This window comes from Xyrauchen texanus, chromosome 12 (assembly GCF_025860055.1).
Source record: "Xyrauchen texanus isolate HMW12.3.18 chromosome 12, RBS_HiC_50CHRs, whole genome shotgun sequence".
Taxonomy (NCBI): domain Eukaryota; kingdom Metazoa; phylum Chordata; class Actinopteri; order Cypriniformes; family Catostomidae; genus Xyrauchen; species Xyrauchen texanus.
The window spans coordinates 41527643-41540468 of NC_068287.1; the positions used below are offsets into that span (position 1 = coordinate 41527643).

General features: G+C 37.0%; 1 protein-coding gene across 1 annotated transcript; it reads left to right on the forward strand.

The window, feature by feature from the left end:
* The first annotated feature begins 1692 nt into the window (after positions 1 to 1692).
* Positions 1693 to 12403, forward strand: narfl (nuclear prelamin A recognition factor-like). Its single transcript, XM_052139153.1, is given in 12 exon segments — positions 1693 to 1777; positions 2571 to 2666; positions 2896 to 3039; positions 4690 to 4822; positions 4930 to 5064; positions 6906 to 7024; positions 7340 to 7429; positions 7431 to 7470; positions 7760 to 7832; positions 7920 to 8057; positions 10318 to 10475; positions 11499 to 12403. Coding segments are annotated over 12 exon segments (1434 nt in total). The 5' UTR covers positions 1693 to 1711; the 3' UTR covers positions 11741 to 12403.
* Positions 12404 to 12826: the final 423 nt, after the last annotated feature.

A 12826-nucleotide genomic window follows, 5' to 3' on the forward strand; every position in this document is an offset into this window, starting at 1 on the left:
GGCAGTAACCAAGGTTTTGATACAATGAATCATGGTTTTACTAATTGTAACCATATATTTTTGGGTGAACAATTCCTTTACATTTGTATATATACAAATTTGCTAATAATTTACACACCCTCAGGCCATCCAAGATGTATGACCTTCTATCTTCATCAGAACAGGATTTAAGATTTTTAGGAAAGTATCCCAGGTTTTTAGCTTCATCCAATGCAAGTGAATGGACACCAATTTTTCTCAGCCCAAAAAGCACACTTAGTCAGCATCAAAGTAATCCAGACGACTCCCGCCGATCAAGTAATACCTTCTGAAGTAAATCGAAACGTTTGTGTGAAAAACAAATGGCTTATTATAAATGTATTAACTTTAAAATATTGCTTCCTGTAAACACTAAATGCTTCACATCACTGTCGTGTGACGTCATCACGTTGGCGCGTTATTCAGAAGTTCCGCTCTGTTTACCACAGAGGAACGCACTTCACGCAAGAGTTAGGTTAATTCAAATTGTTTTTCACACAAACGTATCGATTAACTTTGGTAGGCATCGTGTGGATTACTTTGATGCTGACTAAATGTGCTTTTTGGACCGTCAAATATTGGCGTCCATTCACTTGCACTGGATGAAGCTAAAAACCTGGAATAATCTCCTAAAAATCTTACAACCTGTTCTGATGAATAAAAGAAGGTAATTTACATCTTGGATGGCCTGAGGGTGAGTAAATAATCAGTTAATTTTCATTTTAGGGTGAACTATTCCTTTAAGTAATAATAAAGTTACAAGAATTCAGAAAAATTCAATTTAATAGAGGTATCTTATTGGTAGAGATATTGGCTATATTGGCCTAAAAGTACTTGTTATCATTTCGAAAATAAAAAAGTGGTACCGCACATCCCTGTCTGAAAGTGACAGTAAATTGCGCGTCACATCGAAGCTTTACGGCGCTTTTTGAGGCGGTTGACGTACTGATATCAGTAATGGCTAAAACTAAAGCATTTTTTTTTTTAAATGGTACTAAGCTAATAAATAAACAAATAAAAACTGATAAACTAATAACATGGTCTCGGGACAGTTTTAAAGGCTTTTTATTTTCATCATATCTCCTTATAAAGCCTCTGAAGGCAGCATTTTCCAGCTATCGGACGCAGCCTGAACTACCGTAATATGTCGTATATATGGGAAGTAAAAATGAGTATCAATTCCCTTCTCACTCCGAAGGTCAGAGCCATTGGAATACGCATTATTTTATTAAATCTTTTCCATGTTGAATGTTCATTCTTGACTGATATATTGACTTGGTATGTCGACACCTGGGATACTTTCCAAATGTCTTTGCAGCTTGATGAAATCACATTGCTTTGGTTTAGATTGTAATAATCCTCAGAAATACGACATAAAGTGCCTTAAAGATGCCTTGAAATGAAATACCGTTATCGTATAGTTGTTTTATATTCAAATGTCTAAAAGTTCATTTCGTCTGACTTTTAAAATTCTTTATTGCACAAAACTGTGAGGGACGTTAAATGTGCTTGCCTCTTATCAAGCTGTAGTTACATCCGCGTTCCGACAAGCCCCGCCTCTGACTTCACCAGTGTTTGTTATGATTGGTCAGGGCTCCTTTCAGGCAATCTGTGATTAGACAGTTGAAAAGTCGTTCAAGCATTCTTACCAATCACAGACAAGGGCGGGGCTTGTTGGAAAACGTTGTACACAATGGCGTCGCATTTCAGCGGAGTACTGCAACTCACAGATCTGGATGATTTTATTACTCCGTCTCAGGTTAAATGTCTATTTCTGTCAGTTATATTAAAAGGTTACTTTACTATACATTCCAAATGTTTACTTTAGCTTCACTTGATGTGTCAGGAAAAAAGGGTTACTTACCGAGCCCATATGAGCAGACAGAATGTAATTAACTTGTAGATCAACGCTACATTTTGTAGTGTTTTGAAGTGTCAAGTGTTTCCGACAATTCATTTATAATAATGTTCAGATCTTGTAAACGCATAGCATCAATTGTACTTGCTTATTTAGAGCTCTTAAAGGTACAGAGAGTAGAGGTCGCCCGATAGTGGATTTTGCAGATACTGATAACTAAGGTGGTGGGAAAGGCAGATTACTAGGCAGATAGTTTTTCAAATGGATTTAAAATCTCATTCTTTCTTTACTATGGCTTGCAAAGGCAGAGTCCAAAAATAATAAAATCTCAAATGCATTTTTTTGTTCAACCAAAATCCCAATAATAACCAGAAATAAATTCAGATTTGTTACATAATGTGGGACTTTTAAATATAAACAAACTTGAAACAAACAGGGACCCTTATTTTGGAATTATGAAATGGTGAAAAAACTATCGGCAACTATCGATTTTTGCCGATAACTGATAGTTCCAAAAAGCAACTATCGGTACCGATTAATCGGTAAAACCAATATATCAAACTTCCTCTAACAGAGAGTTGATCGGTCTCATAAACCAGTGTGCTCCCTACCTAGACAGCATTTGTGAGCCATTGGGTCAGTTTGTGTGCATTGGGTTTTTGAGTATAAATTCATTTTATTTACATTTTCATAGGAATGTGTGAAGCCAGTGAAGGTGGAGAAGAAACAGGGAAGATCTGTGGCCAAAATTCAAATAGAAGATGATGGCAGTTATTTTCAGGTCCAGCAGGTGAGTAGCAATCATGTGACATTTATTTAGAGTCAGTATTGTATGGTTGTGTCTATTTTACTCAAGAAATTTCTAAATTCAATATCGGTTTTCTGATAGAGTTGTCCTTTTAGTTTTCTTTGTTGTAAATTTGGTGATGGTAAAAAAAGACAAAATAGTGTCTTTTTTTTTCTCTGTCAAGAATGTTTATGCTTTAGACAGGAAATCACATATGTGCTCTTTTAAACAGGATGGCCAAAGGCAAAAGTTGGAGAAGGCAAAGATTACTCTAAATGACTGCCTCGCATGCAGTGGCTGCATTACATCTGCAGAAAGTGTCCTTATAACCCAACAGAGTCATGAGGAACTATATCGTGTGCTACGTCATAATAAGGTACATTATGTACATCAAATTTACATTGTTGCTTCACATACCTCAATGTAAAGTCAACATGAAACAGTGGTCACAACCCAATTTACTTCTATAACACTTTGCATTTCTGATTGAAACTGGATATTTAATGAGCAAAAAAACAAAAATGAAGGATGGGTTCCCTACCAGAATGAAGCTAGGTAGTTGGAGTGGAGGGGTTGAAAAATGTCAGCCAAAGTACACTGAAAACAAAATAATATTTTGGATAAATGTATAAGTAAATATAGCAGAAACGATTCTGTACTTTCCACATTGACTGAACAAGTTTGTTAAAGAGGGAACTTGAAAATATTAAGTAAATACAACATTTGTTTTTAATTCAAACATGTAAAAATGTATGCTTTAGTTTATAAGTAAATATTATTTATGATTGGTTATTTTTACAAGGTGTCATCATGTAATGTGAAAAAACTTGTTTTATTAACTCATTAATCTTGAGTCAGTGGTAAATAAAAGAAGTAAATTTTACTTAAAGCTGAAGTATGTAATTTCTGCGACACTAGCGCCACCGAATGTCAAAATTGCACACAAAAAATGAGCAGAATTGCAAAAACAAATGAGCAAAATTGCAAAAAATAAACAATGTATTCAAAACAGCTTCCCGAATACGCCCCTTGTCTGCTGTTGTTCAAGAAGGCTGATAGTCCCAACTCACTCCATTGGTTGAGTAATGTTGCTGGGATGGGCCACTCAAAACAAACTGGAAATTTTAAAGTGCCACAGAGACACAGTGTTTACAGTTTACCACTGAAAAAGTTACATGCTACAGCTTTATCTTTTTGAAGCTTCTGTTCCCATCATGCACCAGGATTGATTTATTATTGAGATTGCAATGTTTTACTGTTTACAAGTTTATTTACATGATTTGTATTGTTTCATTTTGTTGTTACGTCTTGTTTTGTGAAGTCTGAAGTTAATATTTTACTGAAAATTAGCAATTTGTGAAAAAAATAAAAGTGTGGTGATGGTGTAGTGGTCTAAGCATATAACTGGTAATCTGGTAATCAGAAGGACTCTGGTTCGATCCCCACAGCCACCACCATTGTGTCCTTGAGCAAGGCACTTAACTCCAGGTTGCTCCGGGGTGATTGTCCCTGTATTAAGTGCACTGTAAGTCGCTTTGGATAAAAGCGTCTGCCAAATGCATAAATGTAAATGCAAATCTGTTAATTGTTACCATGATCGTTTTTTGGTGCACCAAGTGTTGAGGTCTGTGTGGACTGCTCCGTATTATCATCCCTTTGCCAGTACTCAAGGTGATGTTGTCTAATAGACTATTTAGCATGCATGGATGTTTCTGAAGAAAGCTTCCATTTGTCATGTGGTACATTATTTAATGTGTTAACGATGAAAGATCAAAATGTGGAATGTTCTAGTTAAAGTTTCATTTAAATTAGTAAATGTTACTGAAATATGTAAGTTAAATGTTACTCTCTTAATCAATTTCATATCATGAAATTAAGTGCATGCTCTGCAAAAAACTGTGCACAAAAACTTTCGAAATAAAAACTTAAATTATACAATATTTGAATATGTTCTACTTTAAATGGCTTTTTGTAATATTGAGATTTTCTCTCTAAAATTACAACAGCAACATGTGTCTCTAAGCAGCAGGTTAGCAGCAGTGAGCAGAAAATGGTGGTGGTGTCTGTATCGCCGCAGTCAAGAGCTTCACTCGCCGCACATTACGGTCTCAGCAGCAGTGAGGTCGCTCTTAGACTCACCAGCTTCCTGAAGAACTTGGGTGAGAATGGGCAAAAAAACTGTTTTTGCTTGAAATTTATGTTACAGGTCATAAACATATTAAGAGATCAGACAACCTGCATGTAAATGCTTTTCTGATTTTTTTAGGTGTTCATCATGTGTTCGAAACCGGATTCAGTCGGTCTTTCAGTCTGTTAGAGAGCCAGAGAGAGTTTCTGGAGCGATTCAGTCGGAAGGACGTGGATAAGAAGGCCTTACCGATGCTTGCATCTGCCTGTCCAGGTAATCTTGTTTCAACCCTTATATATACAGTATATTGCATGTATAAGTATATGTATGTTTAGGATATGTAACCTCTTGAATGTGATCAAGAGGAAGATGGATTGCCAAACAAAGCCGAGCTGCTTGAGTTTTTGCTCCAGGAGTGGCATAAAGTCACCCAACAGCAATGTGAAAGACTGGTAGAGAGCGTGGCAAGACGCATGAAAGCTGTGATTGAACATCAGGGTTATTCCACCAAACATTGATTTCTGAACTCTTCCTAAGTTAAAACATTAGTATTGTGTTGTTCAGAAATGAATATGAACTTGTTTTCTTTGCATTATTGGAGGTCTAAAAACAGCATCTTTTTGGTTATTTTGTCCAGTTGTCATTTTCTGCACATAAATACTCTAAATGACAACATTTGGGAGAAATGTCAGTACTTAATATAATAAAACAAAATGTTCATTTTACTCAAACACACACCTATAAATAGTAAAACCAGAGAGACTGATAATTTTGCAGTGGTCTCTTAATTTGTTCCAGAGCATATATAAATACACAGATGTGCCAAAACATTATGACCACTCCCAGGTGAAGCGAATAACATTGATAATCTCCTACCAATGCCACGTGTCAAGGTTTGGGTAGATTAGATGGTGTGCGAACAATCAGTTCTCATAGTCAATGTGTTGAATGCAGGAGAAATGAGCAGGAGACCTGAGTGACTTTGACAAGGGCCAAATTGTTATGGCCAGACGACTGGGTCAGAGCATCTCTGAAACAGCAAGGCTTGTTGGGTTCTCCCAGCCAGCAGTGGTGAGTACCTACTGACAGTGATCCGAGGAGGGACAAACCACAATCCGACGGTAAAGTGTTGGGTGCCCAAGGCTCATCGATGCATGAGGGCAACAAAGGCTATCCCGTCTGGTCCGAACTGACAGAAGGTCTACTGTGGCACAAGTCACAGAAAATTTGAATGATGTTTACAGGAGGAATGTGTCACAACACACAGTGCATCACACCTTGCTGCATATGGGGCTGCGTAGCCGCAGACCTGTCAGAATGCTCATGATGACCCCTGTCCACCACTGAAAGTGTCTACAATGGGCACGCAAGTGTCTGAACTGGACCTTGGAGCAGTGGAAGGAGGTCTGCCTGGTCCGATGAGTCCCGTTTTCTTTTACATCAGGTGGACGGCCGTTTACGTGAGCAGCGCCGATTACCTGGGGAAGTGATGGCACCAGGATGCACTGTGGGAAGATGACAAGCCAGTGGAGGGAATGTGATGCTCTAAGCAATGTTCTGCTGGGAAAACCTGGGTGGATGTCAATTTGACACGTGCCACCTACCTAAACATGGTTGCAGACCTGGTACTGATGGCTGTGGCCTCTTTCAGCAGGATAATGCGCTCTGCCACACTGCACATATTATACGGGAATAGTTTGAGGAACATGATGAAGAGTTCAAGGTGTTGCCCTGGCCTCCAAATCCCTCTTAACTCAATCCGATTGAGCATCTGTGGGATGTGCTGGACCAACAAGTCCGATCCACAGTGGCTCCACATCGCAACTTACAGGACTTGAAGGATCTGCTGCTAATGTCTTGATGCCAGATACCACAGGACACCTTCAGGGGTCTTATAGAGTCCATGCCTCAGCATGTCAGTGCTGTTTTGGTGGCACACAGACGACCAACGGCATAAAGTTTTGGCTAATAAGTGTATTTATGTATTTAGATCTGTAAAAAGTCTTCTGCCATGTTTGGTAGTGTGTTTTATCATGGGACCAAGCCATCGGACTTATTATCTGTTCCCTGCTGAGATTTGATTCTTGTTAAATAACCTTTCTATGTTCATTCAGGGTGGATTTGTTATGCTGAGAAGACTCATGGGGAATTTATCCTCCCTTATATCAGTACGACCCGCTCACCTCAGCAGATGATGGGATCTCTAGTCAAGGGTTACTTCGCCACTCAGAAGGTACTAAAATACAGGTCAAAAAAGCCGGATACCAGTAATGAAAATGCATTTAGGAGTTCAACAACAGTCCCTTAGGAGGTGCAATTTTCATGCTTTACACATAATCACCCTTTCTTACTAAAATGTTTTATGATTTAATAGTAGCAACATTAACTGAGGTATTTCCCCTGTAAAAAATGGTTTAAACTTCAGAGAGCAAGAAACTGTCTTTGTGCCAAATGCATCAGTGTTTCCTTTTGTACCTTTTAACTGTTTAATGCAAGATCTACAACCATGTCCATGTGGATCTGCAATAGTAATCCTCTGCTTTGATAGGGAGTTTCACCACAGAACATCTACCATGTGACTGTGATGCCTTGCTATGATAAGAAGTTGGAAGCCTCAAGACCAGACTTCTACCTGAGCTGAATATGAGACTAGAGAGGTGGACTGTGTCATCACTTCAGGTGTGTGAATGTAAAATCATTAAAAGGATGAACTAAGTGAAATGGCAAGTGGTGGTGGTGTAGTGGGCTAAAGCACAGAACTGGTAATCAGAAGGTTGCTGGTTCGATCCCCACAGCCACCACCATTGTGTCCTTGAGTAAGGCACTTAACTCCAGGTTGCTCCGGGGGGATTGTCCCTGTAATAAGTGCACTGTAAGTCGCTTTGGATAAAAGTGTCTGCCAAATGCATAAATGTAAATGTGTTGCAAGAATGTTGCTCAGCCCCTCATCTGTGTGGTTTGTTCACAGGTGAAGTGCTGAAGATGTTGGAAGAGGAGAATGTTATTTTGAGGGACGTGGAACCGGCACCTCTAGACTCAATGTGAGTTCTTAATGATAAACAAGGTATAATACACAAACCCTTTAAGGAAATCAAATAGTATTTCTTGGTGTGTGTGTGTTGCTTTAGGTTCAGTAATGTATGTGGAGAGGAGTTGCTGAGTCATGCAGGAAGTGGATCGGGAGGGTATCTTCATCACATATGCAAACATGCAGCCAAACAACTCTTCGGGGTTGAAATACAGGAACTTACATACAAGACAATGAAGTAAGTCTGAATTGACCAATTCAGATTGTAACAAAATCCCAAGAACCATGATTTTATTGATAGACAATTTTTAGCACTTAGTTCCATAAAAGTACACGTTTTTGTGCATGCACCATGGCAATAGAGCAGTTGTTTTGTACATGTATCGTAGTAATATCACTGTATTCTTTGAATTACTTTGGAGTACCATGTAAATACTATGGTATATGAAACAGTAATCATTCAGTACTGTCGTATAGACCAATCCCACTGTTTACAAACATTGCCGTGCATGCGTAGTAAGTGATGGCAGAAAGCCAGCAAACTGTTGCATTAGATTTGAAAGCTAGCGTTAACTAGCTCCTCTAAATATCGCTAAAAGATCAAGTAGAATAGAATTAGCCTTCAGGTTTGGGTACAATATTGCGAGTAACATTGCTAGTTTTAATAATCCATTAAATGAAAGTATAAGTTAACAACACGCCTGCAATGAAATGTTTGCTGAAAAGCCGTGAGTTGGAAATGAGGGTCATTCTAAAACGCTTTATGTAAAAAAAGCTTAACATGGCTCAATGTACTAAAACAGTCATATTTGAACACCAAATTCATTATGCACATCATTAAGCCACGTTAAGCATTTTCTTTATGACAGGTTTTCTATGGGAGGAAAACGCTTTGCGTGCAACTTTGCGCATTGCGTTTAGATTCTGGGCTGGTCTGCTTCTCAGTATGTGTCATTAATAACATGCATACTGAATTTGGTGGGGTTTTTTCTATTGTGATTTTGACAGCGCAGCACAGAATTTAGTTTAGCTTAACCAGACCTTTTAAAGGTAACGGCTAACTGTTTGAGGACTGTTGGGTCAGCTAACTATAGATTTGGTTTACTGTTCGCGCCAGTCTTTTTTGCCACCACTTCCAATTTTGACATAGGCGGTGACGTTGCCAAAGTAGTGGTTTATTATACATCATAGTATACATTAGAGGTTGACCGATAACTAAGGTGGTGGAAAAAGCTGATAACAGATTTATGGCCGATTCGATTTTAACATTATTAGAAAAATTCTAAAAATGTATTGAATATGAAAAATATCTTTCATTACTTTGAAGGACACCGAAGCTACAAGATTGTAAAATGAATAAAGTCCTGGATGCAGTTTGTTCAACCAAAATCCCAATAAACAAAATTAAGATTTGGTCCATAACGCGGGACTCTTAACTATAAACAAGCCCAAAACACAACAGGGACTCTTATTTTGAAATGACGGTGACTTGGCAGCATTATAATGGTCTTTATGTAAGTATTTACCAAATTATGCATTTAATAGCCTATATATTCACCAGATGAAGGGGGGGTAGTAATTTTAACAAATTTTTTAACAACTCTATAGTTTTAGCTAGTCGTTTTGGACGTCTACTTTGTGCATGACACGAGTAATTTTTCCAACAATTGTTTACATACAGATTGTTTCACTTTTAATTGACTATATCACAATTCCAGTGGGTCAGAAGTTTAAGTTAACTGTGCCTTTAAGCAGCTTGGAAAATTCCAGAAAATGATGTCAAGCCTTCAATTAGCCTCTCAGAAGCTAATTGTCTGGAGTCAATTTGAAGTGAGGAATCACCCTGGGATGCATTTTAAACAGCATTGAATGAGTTCCCATCTATGTTGGGCACTTAGTGGCTTCTTTTCTTAATTATTCGGTCCAAGTCATCAATTTCAAAAACTTTTGTTTTTTTTTTTAAATAAAACATTTGTTTTGTAATGAAATAAATGTTTATGTTGGCACAATTATATTGTTTTCCACAAAACTAATTTTAAACATTTAAGCATATGCCTTCAAATCAAAAGAATTTGAAGATCATGAGAAACATTTCATTCAAGTGACCCCAAACTTTTGAACGGTAGTGTGTGTGTGTGTGTGTGTGTGTGTGTGTATATATATATATATTATTGTTTTTATTATTATCTAATCAAAATAACAAAATATGCATTGAAGTGAGGATAAAAATATGGATTGAGTTTGTCAATGATAAAAGATTTAGAGAGAACAAGTTCCAGATAGAAACAATCAGCACCGATTAATCTGTAAAACCAACATATTGGTCTGACTTTAGTGTACAGTATATTACTTGATGCCATCATTGTATTATGGTAGCATTACATAAATTAACAAACATACAAAATATTATGCATTTCTTTGTTAAATAGGTCAATTAATTATTTTAATTCTTTGTAATCCTTCATTTGTGTTTGTAATTTTTCTGTTGTTTCTATCAGAAACAAAGACTTCCAGGAAGTGACTCTAGAGAAGGACGGTAAAGTTCTGTTGCAGTTTGCTGCTGTTTATGGCTTCCGGAACATTCAGAACCTGGTGCAGAAGCTGAAAAGAGGGAAATCACCTTATCACTTTGTAGAAGTGATGGCATGTCCATCCGGTGAGATGTAAAGAAATTCTGCAAAGTTTTGCAGGGTTCACACAAAAATGAAAAGTCTCTCATCATTTACTCACCCTCATGCCCTCCCAGATGTGAATGACTTTCTTCTGCTGAACACAAAAAGATTTTTAAAAGAATATCTCTGCTCTGTAGGTCCTTACAATGCAAGTCAACAGGGTCCAAAACTTTGAAGCTAAAAAAAGCAGCATAAAAGTAATCCATACAGGGGTAAAATCCATATCTTCAGAAACTACATATGTGCGGGAGAGAAACAGTTAATATTTAAGTAATTTTGTTACCATAAATCTCCAATTTCACTTTCACATTTTTGTTCTTTTGTTTTTGGTCATTCACATTGCACATCGCCACCTACTGGGACTTTATAGTCAAAAAGGATTTAACCACTGGAGTCTTATCGATTACTTTCATGCTCACTTAATGTGCTTTTTTGACCTCAACGTTTTGTTTAACATTCACTTGCATTGTATGGACCTACAGAGCTGAGATATTCTTCTAAAAATCTTTGTGTTAAGCAGAAGAAAGAAAGTCACAGATCTGGGATGGCATGAGTAAATGATGAGAGAATTTTCATTTTTGGGTGAAATTTTAAGCACAATTTAACAAATTGTTGATATTTTCTTAAGAAAATGAGTGAGATTTGTCCGTGCAAAATTCGCCATTGATTGTTTAGAAAACCAATAGCACACCTCTCCTTGACAAGCCTCATTATTTGAGGTTTCATTTATGTCTGTAGCAAACATTTAGCTAATATTTGGGGTTAGAGATTTGAACAAACCCCATGCCCCAAGTATGAGCAATAATAATAGTGATGCTTGCTTTAGCACACACCCAAAACATGACAGTAGGATCTTACTGTTCAGTATTTAAAGCCTTTGATACAGAACTTTTGAATATCGTCTATTCCAAAATTTGGATGATGTTTGTTTAGTGGCTCAGTGATCTCAATTTCTTCATTTTAACATGAGGTCTGATTCTCACATTTTTTCTTACTTACATTTTTAGGATGCCTTAATGGCGGAGGGCAGCTCAAGGCGTCATCTGATCAATCCAAGAAGGAGTTGCTTCAGCAAGTAGAAGAATTGTATGGCGCTGAACGCACCTCGACGCCTGAGGAGGACACACGAGTGGCTGAACTTTACCACAGCTGGTTAGAAAGCGTTGGAGAGGAGAAAGCCAGACTGTTACTCCACACACAGTACCACGCAGTAGAAAAAAACAGCAGTGGACTCAGTATAAAGTGGTGAAGAGCCGAGATGTTTCTGAGACTCTGTTGTTTGTTTGGACTTTTAAAGGAACAGTTCACCCACAAATCGTTTACTCGCCCTCTTGTTGTTTAAAACCAATATGGCTTTTATCTGTGATGTACATTGGAAATGTTAGCCTCCGTCACCATTCACATTTTACTGCATTTTTCAATGAAAATAAATGGTGAATACCATTCTGCATCACACTGAAGAAAGACATAGGGGTTTAAAACAACATGAGGGTTCGTAAATAATGACAGAATTTTAATGTATGGTTGAACTGTTCCATTAAGTCCATCTTTAGCATGGATTTGACACTACACCAGCTGTACACTCATAATCATGTGTTATACAAATATGGAAATAATTGACTGATTAAGTAATGTTTTCCTCAAGCAAATATTAAAAGCAAATGCTGAACATTTCTGGTTGGGACATGCTTTTTTTTTTCGTATCAAAGTGGCCTTTTGTATATATTGTATCCATACATCTTGATAAGACCCACAGTTATGTTTATTTTTAACATTGCCATACATTTTCATGTATAGTTTCTTCAACTTTATTATTTTTATTATTATTCTTTTTCTCTTCTTTTTGATGTGTAAACCTGAATGTATGATATTCCGTGTGTGTGTGTGTGTATATATATATATATATATCATATTTGAGGAAATAAAATGTATTTTACTCAAACATTTGACATGTATTTGTACATTTATTTACAGCTATCATTTTTTTCTTAATAATAATAAAATGCCTGATTTTAATTCAAGCCAATCTCTGATTTTACATAAAGTTTAGCATTATTGAACAACGTATGTTATTTCAAGAGGTGAACGGATACAGCGTATGGCATAATTTCCTGTGAAGATAATACATTGTTATCTCATACAGAGATAAAGTATTTCAGGTGAAGCCGTTAGAATTCTCAAACAATCTATTCAAATGATAACATATTCAAATCTTTAACTGTAGTTATTAGATGCCACAGTTACACAATCCAGCCACACACACACTTAAGAGTAGTTTCACTGTTTGCATTCTTTTCAGTTATAATTTTACAAATATACATAATATGCATTGTTT